The 19,570-nt window shown below is 39.3% G+C and overlaps 1 protein-coding gene across 2 annotated transcripts in view; it reads right to left on the reverse strand.

The window, feature by feature from the left end:
* The window catches only part of nos1 (nitric oxide synthase 1 (neuronal)), an 82,257-nt gene that overhangs the window by 3,421 nt on the left and 59,266 nt on the right, over positions 1–19,570 (reverse strand). Inside the window, exons 20-28 of one of the 2 annotated variants that reach the window (XM_048611614.1) lie at positions 14,721–14,914; positions 13,846–13,855; positions 13,577–13,736; positions 12,239–12,449; positions 10,679–10,766; positions 9,374–9,495; positions 5,976–6,124; positions 5,220–5,414; positions 3,818–3,936 (exon numbers count right to left, since the gene is read on the reverse strand). In XM_048611614.1, coding sequence (XP_048467571.1) covers positions 3,818–3,936; positions 5,220–5,414; positions 5,976–6,124; positions 9,374–9,495; positions 10,679–10,766; positions 12,239–12,449; positions 13,577–13,736; positions 13,846–13,855; positions 14,721–14,914 — 1,248 coding nt within the window. Of the gene's footprint in view, positions 1–3,813; positions 3,937–5,219; positions 5,415–5,975; positions 6,125–9,373; positions 9,496–10,678; positions 10,767–12,238; positions 12,450–13,576; positions 13,747–13,845; positions 13,856–14,720; positions 14,915–19,570 lie in introns of those variants that run through there. The other variant, XM_048611613.1, reaches the window with a different exon arrangement.

Genomic DNA, 19,570 nt, shown 5'->3' on the forward strand with positions numbered 1-19,570 from the left:
ACCAATTTCATTGGGGTCGGTTTTTAACTTGCTGACTAGGGAACTGTAGATCAGACAGCACTGTTTTTCAGCAACTACCCAATTCAGAATCTACCCCTTAGTCTTGGTTCACACACTGTCCATTGCAATCAGGTAATAATTTCATGATAATGGCCCAAATATTCCAATCAATGTCAGAAGCCCTATTTCCACTCATCATTGGACTGCAACTTTCCCACTTTAGACAGTGCTTGCACTGGAGATACTCACTTGTAGGACATGGGCATTGCTGGGTGGTCAGAATTCTTTGCCGTCCCTAGTTGCTCTTGAGAAGATGATGATGAACTGCCTTCTTAAACTGTTGCAGTCCACGTGCTGTATGTAAGCTCAGAATGTTGTTAGGGAGGGAATTCCAGGATTTTGACCCCGCAATGGTGAACAAACCGTGTATAATTTCCAAGTCAGGATGGTGAGTGCCTTGAATGGGAACTTGCAGGTGGTCATGTTCCCATATATCTGCTGCCTTTGTCTTTCTAGGTGAGCGTAGTGGTGGACTTGGAAGATACTGTCTAAGGATCTGTGGTGTATTTCTGCAGTGCATGTTGTAGGTAGTATGTACTGTTGCTAGTGAGTATCAGTGGTGAAGTGTTTGTGGATGGGATACCAATTATGTGGGCCTTTTGTCCTGGATGGTGTCAAGATTCTTGAGTGTTGTTGGAGCTGCACTCATGCAGGTAGTTGGGAGGTATTCCAACACACTCCTGACTTGTGCCTTGCAGGTTGTGGATAAGCTTTGGGGAGTCAGGAGTTGAGTTACTCGCTGAAGTATTCCTTGCTCCTGACTTGCTCTTGCAGCCACAATATTTATATGACGAGTCCAGTCAGTTTCTAGCCAAAGGTAACCCCCTTGATATTGATAGTGGGGGATTCAGTGATGGTCATACCATTAAATATCAAGGAGTGATGGCAGATTGACTCTTTTTAGGGATGGTCATTGCCTAGCATTTGTGTGGCAGAATGTTACTTGCCACTTTTCAGCCCAAGTTTGAATATTTTCCAAGTGTTGTCACATTTGGACAAGGACTACGTCAGTATCAGAGGAGTTGCTAATGATGCCAAGCATTGTGTAATCATTGGTGAACAACCCCACTTCTAACCTTACAATGCAGGGAAATTCATTGATGAAGCAGCTGAAGATGGTTGGGCCTAGGACACTACCCTGAGGAATGCCTGCAGAGATGTCCTGAAGCTGAGATGACAGACCTCCAACAACCACAACCATCTTCCTTTGTGCTAGATATTACTCCAACCAGCAAACAGCTCACCCCCACCCTGATTCGAAATGCCAAAGTGAACAAATTCACATTTTTCCACATTATACACGATCTTTTTTTTGCCAATTCAAAATAATAAGGGATCTGGGCAGTAGATAGGGAGAATTGTTCCCATCAGTGAAAGGACTTAGAATCAGAGAATACAGATTTAAGGTAATTGGGAGAAAGAATAATTTCAACATAAAGAAAAAACTTTTCTCCTGTATTGAGTCTTTCAGATCAGGAATGAATCATGTCAGAGTCTGCTGAAGGCAAAGTAGATTGTGGCTTTCAAAAGGGAATCGGTTCATTATCTGAGAAGCAAAAAAAAAGGTTGTAGGGCAATGGGGAAAAGGCAGGGGAGAAGCACAAAGAAAATTGCTCCTTCAAAGGGGTAGCCAAGACAAGGTAGGATGAATGGTGTCCTGGTGTGTTGTAATCAATCTATACAGCATCTTAAAAGTACTAAAAGATACCAAGGCAGTTCATGGAATAAAAACAAAAGTTGACACTGTGCTGTGTAAACATACATTACGGATAAGGATAAGGCTTAAAGGAAGGAAGTGAAACAGAGAGGAGGAGTGGTTTATAGTGTGAATTGCATATCTTAGGATGTGGTACTAGAAGGTTTAGCTACCAATGGTGGAATGATTAAAATTGGGAATGTTCAAGAGGTCAGAATTGAAGGAGTATGGAATCACAGACAGTTATAGGACTGGAGAAAATCATTGAGAGAGGGAGCATGAGGCTATGCAGCAATTTGAAAACAAGGAGAATTTTAACATCAAAGCATTACTTAGCCAGATCCAGTGCAGGTAAGCAAACACAGGTAATAGGTAATCAAGATGTTGTATGAGCTAGGGAATTGGTAGAGGTGCTGATGACCTCAAATTTTCAGAGGGTAGAAGAGAGAAGGCCAGCTGGGAATGAATTGGAATAGCTCAAGTCCAGAGGTAACACAGGCATGGATTAGGGATTCAGCAGACTAGCTGAGGTAGGAATGGAGTTTTTTTTTATTAATTTGTGGTTCCTGGCCGTGAAACTCTCCATGAATCTACAAATTCAGCAGTGAAGAGAATCGGCGTGGAAAGTGCACCCTCTTTTGCAGCAGTAGTAGCTGCTATGAAAGGCTAAGGATGTATGACAATAGTTAGGGTGGCAATTGGGTAAGAGGTTAGGATGCCCTGTAAATTGGGTGCCAGGTAGACAATGGAGCATTTGAGGTAGATTATGGAGGGAGTGTTGCATCTGTTGGATGGGGTTGAGTGGGGTGCCAGGCTGGGGAGTGGGGGGAGGAGTTAAGGTGGGGTTGTCAGATGTCAGTGTGTGGTGTCATTGAAGTCAGGGGGAGTTGAGGCCAATGGTCAGGCTAGCAACCAGAGGTGTCAGATCCCCAGGGTGAGGTAGGCAGTGGAGGAAGAGTTTTGGGACAGGGGTGACAAGGGGCATTAATCTGGCCCATCTTCCACTTTGTCATTGGCCTTTCTTGTTCTCGCCACCTTAAAACCTATTAGATCTCTATCATTTCTCAGTTTTGATAAAGGGAATCATTAACACAGATACTTTCTAACCTGTGATAGTAGGAACTGCAGATGCTGGAGGGTCTAGGCCCGAAACGTCAGCCTTCCTGCTCCTATGATGCTGCTTGGCCTGCTGTGTTCATCCAGCTCTGCACCTTGTTATCTCTACTTTCTAACCTGCTGGGCTTCCTCCTTTTTTTTTTGCTTTTATTTCAAATTTCCATCATCTGCAGTATGCAGCTTTTTGAAAAGCAATGTGACTTTTGACTCCTGATAGGGTAGACATTGGCTGCAGCATTAGCTTGTCCATTACCAACTTTGAAATCACCACTACGTCAAGTTCAACCATGGTCTACCAACATTTTGGGTTTTGTTCTAACCTTCTATCTTACATTGTACTTTCCTGCCTGAGGACTCTGTCAAATATTTAAAACTGATTCGTATGAGTCTTGTTTCATTGATCAACTTCAAATGACTCACTAGTTCCATTCTATATACTCTCCATTTCTGTATTTGAATAATTGGAAACTTACTTCCAAAGGATGATTAAATAAATATTTGACTGAAACCCAGTTTGTGTATGTTTCAAATCAACATAAAGAATATTCAAGCATTTCTGTCAGCAATTCAAGCATTTGTGTTGCATATAGAATCCCTACATTGTGGAAACAGGCCATTTGGCCCTTCAAGTCCACAGTGACCCTCCAAAGTTCTTCCCACTCAAAACGACCCAATCCTGTAACCCTGCATTTCTCCCAGTCTGCATATCTCTGGACACTATGAGCAATTTAACATGGCCAATCCACCTAACTTGCACATCTTTGGACTGTGGGAGGAAACTGGCGCACCCAGAGGAAAACCATGGAGACACAGGGAGAATGTGCAAACTCCGCACAGTTGCCTGAGGCTGGAACCAAACCTGGTTCCCTGGCGCTGTGAGGCAGCAGTGCTAACCAGTGTGCCGCCGTGCCACCCATATTCTCATTTCTTTAACTCCATACTTACTCGTCTGAGTCCTTCTTGTTTTCTTCAATAAAGGCAATAGATTCAGATCGAAGGCGATTTGTAACTTCATATGTACGAAGAGTAACACCAAATATGTCTTCATGATAACGGTTTTCATCCTGAATTATTAAAGAAGATATTGGTAAGGATTAAACCGAGACATCTTGATTAGTGTCAGGGGAAAAATCTTCATGTTAATACTTTATTTCAAAAATAACTTTCACTGTTATATGATTTAAACTGAGGACCATAGAACAAAGTGCATTCTTTTGTTAATGAAACATCTTACTTCTATTATTATTTTGTTATTTTATACCACATTTGGAACTATGATATGATCCAATTATGTACTAAGATTTGGAATTTTACATCTAAACTATCATTGATTCTAAATGTCTAAGCGCAAATGATAATAATATGGGAAAGAGAATGAATGAGTTTGTAAACATTTAAGATGTTAAATGTTAGGGATGCTAGCTAGCAATCCTTCAGTTGGATTATGACTGTTTACCGTTGTTGTTTAAGACTCATTTTGAGCAATAGTCAATTTATATGAAAAAAATGCAGAGTGGATTAGAAGGGAGAACATTGCAACTTACAATGGCTCAAGACATTTCTTTTAAATGTAAAGTTTAAAACCACTTTAGAAACAATTTACCAGTTGTTGAAATGAGATTCATGATATTAATTGATTCCATTCTGGCCTGAAGAGCTTGAGTTTCATATCAGGACCACACCTGAAGTGTCAGAGTCCTTAAGATGTAAAATATAAGCTCTAAATGACTGTGATGAGATCTATTTATTTACAGTTTAAATCCAACTATTCCTTCAACCTCATGGGGAGGTTGACAGCAATCTTATATTTTTAATTAAACTAATTATTCAGCAACTTGTGATGATTCGCAACTCATGGAGTATTTTCACTTGCTGCAAATTGCTGTTTTCTTTATGCATTAATGCGTACTAAGCCTGCTGTTAGTTTCCTAGCAACTTCTGACCATTGCATTGAAAAGGGTGGAATACATTCTTCTGCATTATTTTTGGAGGAAAACCATCAAAAAACTGCTAATTGGGAGAATTCAGAATGTTCTCCCAAACGTTGGCCAAAATATGCCCTATTGAAATATCAAATTCCAGAATGTCAGCTTCTCATATAAAATGCTTTGTTTTCATTTTTGCTCCTCATGTTTTCAGATCCCGAGTTTTCCATTGTGCATATTCTGCACCATTTGGAACAAACTTTTCAGAAGATGTACCCACATCTGAAACTTGGCTAGAAGCACAAAGAGATTCATGACATGATTATTATATCATTTTTGATTTTTGTTATCACAAAAACATAATTGGATAGGAAACATTTTGAGCTTTTCTGAATATGTGAATGGTAAATTGTAAATCTTACTCTCAGCTTGCTGATGGAGACCCCAGCATCTTCCAATGATATCTTTCCATGCTGTTTCAAGATGTGCTGAACCGTTTTCAGTACATCGCCTGCCATGGTAACATCACCACAAACGTATATGTGTCCAGCTTGCTCTTGTAGAACTTTGAATATTTGGTCAGAAAGCTGTTCACTTAAAATATCTTGTACGTATTTCTGAAACCAGATAGATACTTCAGCGCATTTATTGCAAGTAAATTGTAGTTTGAAATTTCAAATTTGGAACATCATTAAATTGACTGCAAAGTGTTGGAAAACCTAACCAATGGTGATTTCATACACAAAACACCCTTATATCATTTGTTTGACTGTTGCATCTCAGTGAAAATGTACTTTAGAAGTTTATTTAAAATCCCGTAAGATAAACCCCATTGCCCAAATCTTGTACCAGAATGAAAATTACATTTACTGAACCATGGAGCCTCTGGAATTCTTATCTGTTCCATAAACTCAATCTCCTTGTCAGAAATCCCATAGTGATGTCAATAGTCTTTTTCTTTTAAGAAAAGCTGTATTTTGGAAGACAAATAGATCAAATATTTTGATCAACGAGGATTTGTCATTTAAAGCATCAAGAATTCCCAGTAGTCCCAAAGCCATTTTAAATTAATTTTATGAATGTAGCTGGACACTTTTTTTAAAAATTGAAAACAACATAGCTATAATTAAAAAATGTTTTCATCTAAAGAAATACATTGAACCATGCACAAAGATTACCTTTGGTTTTGTTGGTTCACGGGAGTAAGCTGTGTAGAGTTCCTGAAAGACACCCTTACTTTTGACTTGAATAGTTTCCTCTCTGTAGATGTGGTCGATTTTTGATTGACGACAGCCAAACACAAGTGTCATGGGACATACTTTTACACCTGAAATGGAGAAGTGATATCACAAATGTTCATGAGGTGCTGATATAATTGTATGTATAAGACATACAGGGAAGCAGATTTCTTGCCACATTTGACTTCAATGGAAATTTTTTTTGATATCAAATGGACGACAATTTGCTCTGACTCATTTTGCAACCAGCAAATTTCATCCTCTGCACTGCTACACAATTGAAATAAATATATTCCATTGCCACTGAAGGTCATGGAGATGATTTAGGCACTACACAAAATGAGGTGAAGGTTGTGAACATTGTAAGCACATATCTTCTGAAAGAAGTTGATTAATACAAACTTAAATATGCAATGAAGAGTGGGACAGAATTGATTATGTTTGGAGGGATTCATTGAATTGATATGAAGAGGAAAGAAGTGTTTCCATGGACTCTGTTTCTTTGGGCTGAATCGTCCCAGCTCCTGAACAAAGTGGGCTACGGCAAGAATGTTGGGAAAATAGGGTGAGATGTCCAGCGGGGAGCTTCCAAACATCAAGAGCAAAAAAATCCCAATTTACAGTCAAGCGTTGAACAGCAAGATGAGATTCTTGCTAGTGAAACATCTCACTTACTTAACTTTGTCTCATTGCAATGTAGTTTTCCATTTTCCTATGCATCAGATAGAAACTAGGAGCTAAGGATTCCCAACAACAAGTCAGAGCTGTTGCCTGGTGACTTCACCTCACTGCTTGCTCCTCCGGATCTCTACCCTGGATACACGGCTACAACAGCTCAGGGCATGCTCTGCACAAGCCCCACATCTATAGACATTGGCAATGGACACATACCAGTCTCACTGCGCCCTCATGACATAGCTCTGATCCACTTGCACTTCAGTGCTGCACTTTGGAGCACACTGGGACCTCTCTTTGCAATGCTGTTGAAGGAACACTTTGCCTGCAATGAGGGGCACCCAGATCACAGTCTGGACCACAGAGCTCCTCTGGGATACTCACTCACTCTCGGAGCAATGTTCATTTTGCGTCTACTTTGATGCTCACAGAATCCATGCCTTGCCTGGCCTTACCTTTTGGCACACTGCACTCATGATCACACCCTAAGAGTTCATATTACTTCGGTCTTGCCTTGCTTCTTAGAGCACCTACAAGTCAGGCAGCTTGCCATGGTCATCAAGGTGGTGGACATGTTGCTGTAGAGCATGGTCTGTGTCAATCTCATACCTACAGCATGTGACAGCAGCCTATGTGACAAACACACTGCATGTGCTTCAATCAAATGGCCCTGTTTAGAAATTAAAGGTGAGTATTCTTCATTCACGTCAAGGGAAACTGTTGTCAGTCGTGGGTTCCCGGTACAGTCAGTCAAAGACATAGTCCAATCATGGTCCAGGGGCTCATCGCAGCTTGAAGATAATCATCTCTATGAGGCAAAAAAAGCCCAGGCCACCTAAGAAAACTGGGCCTCAAAGTGCAAAGCTAACGAAAAATCTCATAGGTCGCGCAGGGGCACATATTGATTTCCTATCAACCCGAACAGTAAGTATTCTGCAAAATGTTTGTATGAGTAATTATGCCTTTCTTGGGTGATGTGAGGCCTAGACCACAAAGTCTTAATGCTAATGCAGCACTAACAACCTCCTACAGTTTCTTTGTGACATGACTGATGTTGCTTTCAATGGAAAGAAATCGAATATCAAATTACCATGCAAAGTATTCCATGGTCCTCGTTGTTGGAATGTTCCATGTCCCACTGTGTGGAGGAGTGTGGTAAATCATCATTTATGAGTAATGCAAATGCTGACTGCTCACGTTACGAACAAAATGTTTAGTTTCTGATGTTTCTCACACGGGTTCTTTTGCAAGTGTGACTGATGGATCCAGTTCCAGCAGAAGTTATCATCACTGTTACTGCAATGCAACAAAGCCTTAGACAAATGGAAAAAGTATGCAAGTGTCAGCAAGCTCAGGACAAGCAGCAACCTTGAGGGGGCGTTGTACACCATGCACATGAAGAGGCAATAGCTGAAGGTCTCCACAACACCCTCAGGAGGACCACGGCCTTTTGTTTTCTAAGCTATTTCCTCTAGATAATTGAGGTACAGTGTCAGCACAGTCTGAGGATATTCTACAGTGTCAGCACAGTCTGAGGATATTCTGGTGCTGACACTGAATCGTGCCAACTGCTGGAGTGGGTTGTGCCATCAGAGTGAATGACTGGCCATCCTATCCCTGTGCCTGTCAACATAACAGCTGCATTGAACTTTTTCAGTACTTGTTACTTTCTGGGAGCCACTAGAGAATTGTGAGTTCCTCTCAATCCTCAACCCACAAATGTGTACTTTTTCCATTTGTCTGTGGCTTTGTTGCATTGCTGTAACAGTCATGATAACTTCTGCTGGAGCTGGAGCCATCAGTCACACTTGCAAATGAACTTGTGTGAGAAACATCAAAAACTAAACATGTTGTTAGTAACGTGAGCAGTCAGCATTTGCATTACTCATAAATGATGAATAACCACACTCCTCCACACAGTAGGACATGGAACATTCCAACAACGAGTGCTGTTTGTACCAGATCGCATTGCTGCATCCTATGACTGGTTTTAATTTTGAAGGCTTTCCAGTACGTGGTGGGCCCAAAGTGAACAATGAGAAAATGCTGGTCTACACTGGGCAATGGAGTAAGACTAGCACTGATTTAGACAGGTTTTAAGATGGAATGTGGTGAAGGTCAAGCAAGCTGTGTAGCTTAGTGCTTTAGCAGAATTAGATACGGGAATGTACACTCGTGTGTGCAAGGAAGTGTCAACATGTCACCTATGTACCCTGAGAAGAGTTGGTTGTGAATGCCATCCTATTGTGTTCATAGAGAAGGGCAACTCCAGACTTGACTAGGTGTACGGCTGGGGTTCACCAACAGTGCCGGCACCAAAGAGCCTGGGTTAACCCAGTAGTTGCCAGTAGAATCAGATGAGACGGATGCCGTAGGGGCTGGATACATGGGTAAGTGGACAAGTTGGGGACAACAGTGTAGGAGTCCTTCTCACTTGGCCTCATGGAAACTTTACCATTATGACACTTAGCCAGTTTTTGATATGATTCAGCCTTTTCTCCTTCATAACAATGACCTCATCCAGTTCAGCAGTGCTAGGCAGTATATGTCTTAAAGTTTGTTGTGAAATGTAATATTGATGCTTTGTCCTGTAGGAGGAATTACTTTGTAATTACTGACATGCTTTTAGTTCTTTTTTGCCATGTCTTATACTGACAACCTACCTTTCTGCTCAATATCATGCAGCCGCTGCTGCCAGAAACTTCTGAAGGGAGCAATTCCAGTTCCTGGTCCAATTAAAATACAAGGAACCATTGGATCTTTCGGCAATCTGAAAGAAGGTGCTCTGCATACAAATACATAACATAACGTAAATAGGTCTCTATTATTGTATCCTATTTCCGATTATTATCTTTTGATTGTTGAGTGAAACTTTGATAAATGGCTTGAAATTTGTTATATCTACATGTTCAGTCATCTCAAGTCTGGTTCACTGTAAAGCCTACAGTGTAGACTAGAGCTACATGTATTCTTCATCAACTAAAAGTTACTGCTCCTTTCTCAGCAAATACTTTTAGTGAGTGTAGAAATGCTAATAGTTACCTTCCTGTTATATAATGTACTGTTTTGATGAGATAAAATCAGTGCTATAAATGAGTATTCTGGGAGACAACATGAGTAGAGTACAGCCAGTGAGTCTCAGCACACAGTAGCTCAGTGAGACCAGACATGGTGAGTTGAAGGAGGACACCCAGAATTGTAGGGTATCCTCCAAATTGTATAAAACAATCATTTCCTTTCGCATTAAGTGCAGATCAAGCAATTCTATGTAAATAGAATAATGGTGGGTCTTGGGTATGGGCACATAAAATCGTACAGATTTCAATGTGAAGTGAAAGTTCTCACTCACATCTTGAAGAAGTCATTAAATGGCCATACTTTGTCATTATATTAAAAAAAATCACATAAGCTCTGCAAATAGATTGGTACTGCCTTGCAATTTGGATCTGTGTGACTATTTCCTTGATCAGTGTGTCTTACTGTAGATACTGGAAAAGACCTGAACTTGCCACATGAACTTCTGTTCTGAATGTCATAAATGGTACGTGAAATATTTTATTGAGGTTGAAGTGCCAATGGCCTCTTCCCTCTTTTGCTGCTTCATCCAATGATTAGTTTAGGCTCTGACTGCTACTAAGATTTCCTACTTACGTTGAATCCACAATAGAAATAAGCACATGTGCATTTTACAACAAACACTGTCCTTGCCCAGTGTTCTGGAGAAGAAGACATAATTTTCTCTAATTAACCGAGAATTCTCATATTTAATGGGTGAAGTTCACCAAGGAATAATTGCGAGGGGTAAGATGGCCCATTAAACACTGGCATAGGCAAACATGACCTATCTTCTTTCTCAAAGTACTTTTCAAAATTCAACGACTTATGTTTTTATAAGAATTTGCAGTACTGTATGTACTTATACAGTCTGGATGGCATTAAACTTAAAACTTCCATGAAAACCTGGTTACCCTCTGACAAAGCATGGCACTGTTTCATCTGTGTCTATTCGGTTAAGCCAGGAAGAGCAGACTCCATGATGCAATGACCCCTCACCATCTGTAAATACAAAGACATCTGCTCATTATCAATGATGACCACAATATATTTCACTTAAACAGCTGGTTATTCTCCACTGTCTTTTAGTTTTCATCCACACTTGACATGCAGCATTTCATCGGTCAAACCAAGCTCTCTAGACTCTGAAACTAGTGTCTAGTGTGGGTCAAGAAGTGGTCCTCATTCAGTTATCCTTTGAAATAATGAATAGAATACATTGTTACAAAATCACAGCGTGTGATTCTTAACGTAAAACAAATACCAAACAGGTACTAGACAATGCACTTTAAGATATAAATGGGAGAGTCCAAAACTAGAGGGCATAAAGTTAAGGTGAGAGGGGAAAGATTCAAAAAGGACTTGAGGGGTAACTTTTCACACAAAGGGTGGTGCATGTACAGAACAAGCTGCCAGAGGAAGTAGTGGAGGCTGGTACAAATACAACATTTAAAAGGCATCTGGATGGGTAAATGAGTAGGGAGGGTTTAGAGGGATATGGGCCAAATGCTGGCAAACGGGACTAGATCAGATTGGGATATCTTGTTGGCGTGGACGAGTTGGACGAAAGGGTCTATTTCCATGGTGTATGACTCTATGACTCTACATTTACTGTTAATTCAATCATGGTTTTGCACGCCAATTCTGTAGTAAACATTCACTAAACCTTCCACCAGGGTTCTTCCTGAGCTCCTAATCACCCTTCCTCTTGTTTCCTTGCTGTGTTGAAATTCCAACTCGTTATGCCAAATCCATTTAACTTATTCTTCCCTAGACAAAAAACCTGTGGAATCTGGTAGCAACTTCTCTCATCTTCTGTTTTATCTATAATTAAAAATCTAAAATTGGTGCTACCCAATCATTACAACTTGATTTATCTTGTCATCTCCCCTGTTCTTTTGAACGTCCATTATGAAACATAAAATGGATTTTGAACCTTTGAGGAACAGCTGGGGCTGTTTCCCAATGGAGTAGAGAATACCTTGTACAAAAGATACACAGGGAATTGAATTATTAGGGCATTATTTGGGATTTATTTCAATTGTCCAGAGGAATAGAGAAATTTTGCTGATGTCTTCTTTCATTTAGCCCTGGTTTTTACCTTTATCCACCCTTCCCAGGTGATGACATAGTTTTAGTTGTGTTGCAGAGTCTTTAGTTGGAGAGAACTGGAATTGTGTGCGACAGACTGATGAACCAGAGGGTCACTCCCCGGTTGTCATTGTCCATATATTCTTCTCTGTTTCATCATGGACAAATGCATGAAGCCTGTAGCACCCAGCAGCTGTCCAGTTGTGGTCTTGGAACACATGATACATAATGACCTAATAGCTTCACTTTTCTCAACTTGACACTTAGGTGCTGATATGTACAAATATATAAGAATTCCTAAACATTTTCTAATATTCAAAATATAAATATTTAATGACAATGTAGTAGCAATGAGTATATGCCATATTTTTTGACACATGTACCTCGTGTGCGATATGAAACAACAGCCACTGTAAGGTGAATCTCGTCCGGGTACATGTCTGGGGATGAGCTGATTGAGTAATATCGAGGCTGCAGCAGAGGAAGCTGGGTAAGTAGCAAGGTTGTTGGCACCTGAACTGAAGGAAACTCCTCTAGCACTTCCACTACAGTTGGGTTATTGTACCACTTCCATTCTTCATATTCCTGCAGTCCCTACCAATGAAAAACATGGTCTTTATTAAATCACCACTGCAGGCATGGCATATTACAGTTAGAGCTTTTCAATGTTCCAAATGTGATCATCTTCCTTCCATCACAGAGGATTTTTTCAAACAGAAGTTGGAAGAGAAAGGGTTATTCCTTGACTAAGCAAGAATTCATGATTTTAGCTGACATCAGTTCTTGAGAAGGGCCACCGAAACTGAGATGTTAACTCCACTTTCTCTCCATGGATGCTGCCAGACCTGCTGAGATTTTCCAGCAATTTCTGTTTTTGTTTCTGATTTCCAGCATCAGCAGTTCTTTGCTTTCTTTTCATATTATTAGTAACAGTAAGAGGAGCAATAATGTGCAATGAAATATTACTGCCTCAGAGCGTAGTGATTGTTAGTCAGATGCAATGTTTATATATGGCTCTTTCTTGATAAAAAATGGCAGCCATGATGTGGAGATCATGTGGTGTTGGATTGGGGTGAACAAAGTCTGAAGTCATGTGACACCAGGTTATAGTCCAACAAGTTTATTATCCTCTGGGAGCAGCGCTCCAAAAGGTTGTTATTTTAAATAAACCTGATGGACTATGTGACGTCTGACTTTGACAAAAGACATTTTTACAAGATGCTGACCAAATTAATACCAAGATCTCATGTAGATTTTGTGATAAAGAGTGATCTGAAAAAATATAGCCACAGCATCTAGAGCTAATATGGATTAAACAGAAATGCAGCAATGCAGAAATCCTGTGACAAATTTTGAACAACATTTGGACTCAAGTATATAGGGTTATAGGCAATCCCTTCAATGCATGTTTTAATGTGTTCAACAACCAAGTGGCTTATAATTCAAAAAGATTTTTAAAAAGTTATTTAGTTGTGCAAAATATGTGTGTTTTCTTGTCTGCGAGAGTTTAAGGTGTATTGCAGGGAGCTAGGTGCTTATCAATTTATAGCTGACATTCAATTTGGGGTGCATTTTGCTTGAGAGGCAAACTTTATGGGAAAGGGACCTGTATAGGACATGGATGTGACAACAACAGGCAAGAGGTATATGCTCTTGTTGGTCAAAATATAAACCAAGTTAAAACTTTTAAAGGACTTAAAACAAAATAGTGAGAGATTTACCTTGCTGAGAACTTCAAGTCTTTTCTTTTGCTCTTCATTTTTTGCCAGGAGAGCAAACTGCTGCAGTAAGAGTGGGCTTGGAGGAGTCGTGATATCCAGATAGTACTTAAAAACTTGAAAGATGGTGCAAGGTGGAATGCGATTCTCATCACTCCAGTTGCTGATAATACCTGAGGGGACAAAAGACAAGCTGCAACCAAGAATGCAGCAACGTTTAAGAGCTAACTTCCCTTACAGGCCATGTAACTAAGGGGAGTCTGCCCAGATACCCTGGCGGTGCTTAGAACTGGAGTTAGAATAGGGATGCCTGAGGAGTGTGTGTTGGAAAACAAGAATGTCACTGTTACTATTATTTAGCGAATGCAGATTCCTGAAGTGAAGCAATAGGTTCCTTACTTGATGAGTTTAAGTTGATTAGTCTGTAGAGGGAACACTCCTCAGTAATGTGCTGCATTGTTTGTACCGGACCTGAACATGTACTGAAGAGGCAGTATGTTGAGGTCCCAATGGAGGAGATTGGCTCTACAAGAGACCCAGTTTGTCCCAAAGCTGCTTAGTTTTATGGTGGGCCAAAGGGCCTGTTCCTGTGCTGTACTTTTCAGTGAGTTGCTTCAAAGCTGACAGGCTGGATTTTACAACTTTTTCTCCTTTGGGAATCCCAGCAGCGGTCCTGTTCAAACCTGACATTGCCGGGACTCAGACTGGCCAGCAGCTCTCTACTGCAAGGCTGCTCCCCAGATGGAGACAGATGTCTCTCACTGAGGCAATTAATATCCTACCGAGCATTACAAGGCAGCTTTTCCGTGGATGGGCTCCTGACTAACTCCCATATTGAGGAGGAGCACCGTGCCCCATAAAACCCAAGCCAATGCTTTTGTTTCTCTCAGGAGGAGTCAGCTCTCTTATTCAATTGTATCCATTAGAGCGTCACACTCGTGAAATATAAATCTATATAGTGGCATTTATTAAGGTAATTGGATGCTGTGGAGATCTGCACTCTCTAATTTTACTTTCAATAAACTTCAAATGACTCGATAGCCTACATTGAGTAGACTGGTATCATGTTGTCTGACAAGTCTCATAACCTTTGTACAGGTGTGCAGGTATTTTCTTTGAAAATCCACAAGATTTGTTCTTTAATTACCCAAAGCTGTGTTTCTCTCTTCCAAAAGTTCAACTTTTATGATCTGATTTACAGGAGGTGCATCTTCTAACCATTCAATCAAGGCATTGACTAAATCTTCATGGTTACCAGGAAAGACCCCAAGATGGTCACCAGGCTGGTACTGTAACTCTTCCTGCTTGTCTGTGTGTATCCGCAGCAAAATTGTGGAACGGCTAAGTGAAAAGGCAAAACCATGTTTCAAATACTCAGACTGAAGATTTAAGATTAAAATCACAAACCTACGTTCTTTTGTTTTCATCTGGCCTCAAAAAGACTTCCAATATCTAATGATAATTGTAACGCTTTTTGGGAAATGATTTTACAAACCCAGCAAGCAATGTCTCTTTATGTGCCAACCAGAGAAAGTGATTGTCACTGGGCTACTTGATTATGAAGGACAACAGAATAAACCTCAATTCTGTTTTGACTGTTATCTACCTATACATACTTTCCAAGTAGCGTCTCTCTCTCTATATATATTGACCAGGCACTAGAATTATGACAATTTGCTTCTGGTTCCCTTTCCTTAAAGTCACTGAACAGGAGTACCTCAGCTGAGATAATTGAGACCCACTGGTCCATTTGTCTCTGTACCACTTTGGACTGCGCATTCACTCATTAAATCAGATGCTCAGCCAAATAATCCAAAACCAGCCCACAGTTCACTTCAGCTCTGATGAAGAGTCATCTAGACTCGAAGTGTTAGCTTGCTTTCTCTCTGTGGATGCTGCCTGACACTTTATTATCTCCAGCACATTTTGTTTTCAGTAACAATTGCAGCATCTGAAGTAATTTGCTCCTAATCCAAAGCAAGGGCTGTCATTGTAGTACAGAATGGTAACGAGGAATAATGTCATTGTGCTGCAATTGAAGAATTTAGCAGATGTCGTGAGTTGAGAGAAAAATAAATTAAACTTTCCTCAATTCTTTTGAACAGTAGCAGTTTAATAGGAAAATGGTAGTGATAAATATATATTATTTTACCACCATAATGAAGTAAAATACACTCAGAAAGGTTTTTATCATTTGATTTTAGGCATCAGCTGGTGTAGCCTTGCTCCAAGAAATGAACTTAAGTTTAACACTTGGTTATCAAGGTGAGAACTGTTTGTTTTTTTCAGATGAAAATTCCTGCTGAATGATAGCAGAGATTCAATCCTAGATAATGAAAGAATGGTCAGTTTCAACTAGTCTTTTCCTAATTTACTGCTATTCATATGAAATATAGATCAGAGAATATAATCAAGGGCACACACAGAATTTTAAACAGGATAGAGTAGAATTTCTGCAGTGGTTTTCTTGTAACTGCAAATTTGTGGTGGTCAATTAGGAGATCGCAACAGGTTGATTACTGGAACAGCTTGTTAGTTAGAATTAGGAAACATATCTGTTGCATATTGCATAAGTATATTATAGTTATCTGCAATCACACTAGTGCACAATGGATTCAATTTCAGGAACCTTAAGAACTGGTGAATAACTGGTGTTCTCTCAAGTAGCTTTCGTTTTGCATCTTAGGCTAGTTATTTAGTTTCTACAGACGGATGAAAAAATAAATTCCTTGCTCAAGCTTAAGGGCATCAGACCATCCTCATACCTCTTTCTCTTCCAATATTTACTTTTAGTTTCCTTTTCTCTCCACTGATGACACTGAATCCACATTAGCTGGGACATGACTCCATGGGCACCAGCCATCAAGTTCTCCAACCTAGTCCATGAGCAAACTATTCAGTCATGAAGGACATCAGAGCTGTGCCAGGCCTGACATCAGGCATTGTTGATGGAACCCTAATATCCAACAAAGGTTATTGAATTACTAATGAGAGCAGGAACAGTTGCTCGTCACTTTCACCCAGTTTAGGAAGAAAGAAGAACACAAATGTTCTTGATTATTACCTCAGCTGCCGTATGGTCATTCATCAGAAGATAAATTGGTACAATTTAGGTTTGAATTGCACGCAGGATAGTATCTTTGCAGTGGAATGCTAAACCTACCAAAATGCCATGATTTCCAAAACATTTCTGATCATGGCTGTACTTTTTAAGGAGGCATATTCTCTTCATACTAATGCTGCAATTTTTATAACTAGTTTCTTTCCTGAGGGACCCTCTTCTGATGATTTATTAGACATTCTGACAACTGCAATTGGTCTCTCATCAATGGAGAAGAATGTTAATTTCTTAATATCATTTTGGGTCTAACTTTTCTCCTATATTACCCTGGGGTCCTTCTGTTTGTTCTCTATAACTAATATCATATCAATTTCCAGATTTTCTATTCCTTGTGGATTTCCACGTGACCTGTAATTGCATGAGATATCATGGATATCTGCCGGATCTGCTGCTGCTCTGATCTTTAATGCCTGATGCTAATCTAAATAAGTTCTTAGGTTTGTAGGAATTCTATTTCTGAATTTGCCAATATTCATAATTTTCTTTACATTCTCAATTTTTTTCTCTAACTTTAGCAATTTAAACAACTGATCCCACAACATTTCTTGCTCCCTTGTACATTCTGCAAATGTCTGCTTAGGTTTCTTTCATGTAATGCTAAACTTTTATTGATAAGCTTCAGGCACAAGCTCCAAAACATTGAGGATTGCCTTTATCACAGTATCATGTTCCTCAGATTATTCCTCTGACACACTAGCGTATATAGTCATAGCTGAACCTATCAAAATACTCTGTAATATGAAAATCCAAACCTGTTTTGATCATTTCATCTGCCCAGCTTTGTTCTCAAATGAGGCTTAATGCCTTTGACTCCATTCTCAGTAAATTTAGACGCTTGGTGCTTAATTCTTAATTTTTAATTAAATTAAAACCCCCTTTGGAATCAGAATTCCTCTAAGTTGTCTCTGTCTTCCTTTTTCAACTCTAGGCTTTTCTTTGGCCAACACACATTGTCTAACATACTTATCTATTTGGAGTTTAAGTTTTTTTAAATTCCATCTTTCTCTAATTTACTATTCCTCACTTTTTCATTTTGTCTCTGTTTTTCTTTCTCCATTTTCCACTTCCCACTGTTTTACTTTATGCTTGATTTCCATTATCATCTCCTTTTCTTTGTGCTCCCTTTCCATTTCAACTTTTTAAAAATTCTGTGACCCTTTCCATTGTTCTTCTCTTTCTCTTTTCTTTTACTTAAATCATTCCATCTCCAACTGTATCTGAGCTAATTCCAGCTGTAACACCTCAATTTCAGCTTCCTTTCGTCCAATATAAATGCTGGATAATCACTTGAAACCTTTCATCCTTATGAAATCCTGTTTCTACTTCTAACTTTAATTTATCTGCTAATTTTCTCAGTTTATCTTAAATTAAAGATTTCAAATAATCCAGTATTATTTATTCCCCTTCCAGAAAACTCTTGGCAATTTTCAACACAATGTAACCATTTTGTGTCCCGAACCATGAGGTACACTTTACTTTATTAAAGAAAATGCCACAGGTCACTCTTGAATCCTGTGTATGCAAAACCTAAACAATCTATTAGTTATGACCCTAACTCATGGTATTACTGAACAAGCCAAATAAGTCAGAGCAAAACATGGCTGGATAGATTATATTTTGTTTTATTTTTATTTTCTGAGGTTGTCTTTCATTGAAACAGAAGTACAGATGTTGTTCTAGCAATAAAACAAAAGTTATTACACAAAGGTAATGAAAATAAAAGAGAATAAACCAAACTACTTACATATAATACAATTTGGAAGATTTAAAACACAAGCTAAAATACAACCCCATCTATCACTGTATCATACTCAATCACTGGAATTAATTCCCTTCTCTATGTCATCCTTCAAAGGTTTACCTTAACTGTTTCCCTCAATTCCAAGCCTTGGGAGTTTTATAGCCTCTTCCCTGAGTATGCACCAACTAAGCTTAGACATTCTCAGCTTCAAATAAATCCCTCAGGAATCTACCAAACACTTCTGGTCTGGAACATTCAAAATAAAATCTTTGCACAGAGGTAACCAATTTCCTAACTATAGTGGACAAATTCCTTTCTTCAGGAGATATAATCTCATGCATCTAACTTCAAACAAAACTTCTGCAAACTGAAAAACAAAAGCTTTTCAAAGTAAGGATTTTCCTCTTAAGTAAAAAAAACTATTCTTGATTCATCTGACTGAGAGCAAGCTAATGTTCTTCAATGTTTACTCTGTGTACTCAAAACTCATAAGATTCTCATTGCCACCCCAAAAACTCACTCTCTCTCAAACTGGTTTTAAAGAAAAATTATGGATCCAAAAATATTGACAAGTTCATCATTAAGCCCCCTCACACACTGACCAAAATCCATATGCTACAAGTTCAAAATCTAACCTGTATGTTTCATTCACTTTATACCTCAAATATATAATAAAAAAACTCCTTGCTAGAACATTAGTTAATCACCAGTTCCTAATGTCCCTAAATATTGGACGCAATGGTAATACTCTCATCTCTGAGTCTGAAAGTCGTGGGTTCAAGTCCCATTGCAGGAACTGAAGCTTAGAATCTAGGCTGCCACTCCAGCACATTACTATGGGAGTGTAGAAGTGTTGAAGGTGCTGTCTTTTGGATAAGGAAGTTCCCCTAGTACTATTTGAAGGACAGCAGAGGAGTGTTCCCCATTTTCTATACCAATATCGATCCTTCAATGAAAATCGCAAAATCAGGACGTCTGGTTGTTTCTATTTATTGATTTTTTTTTCGTTCACAGAATATGAGCATTTTTTGCCATTCTTGATTGTTATTGACATGGTGCTGAGTTAATTTCATGAACAGTTGATGTCTGTCCAATGTATATACACCCACAGTACTGTCAGGAAGGGAATTCAAGG

This window comes from Rhincodon typus, chromosome 24 (genome assembly GCF_021869965.1).
Source record: "Rhincodon typus isolate 14 chromosome 24, sRhiTyp1.1, whole genome shotgun sequence".
NCBI classification, from domain to species: domain Eukaryota; kingdom Metazoa; phylum Chordata; class Chondrichthyes; order Orectolobiformes; family Rhincodontidae; genus Rhincodon; species Rhincodon typus.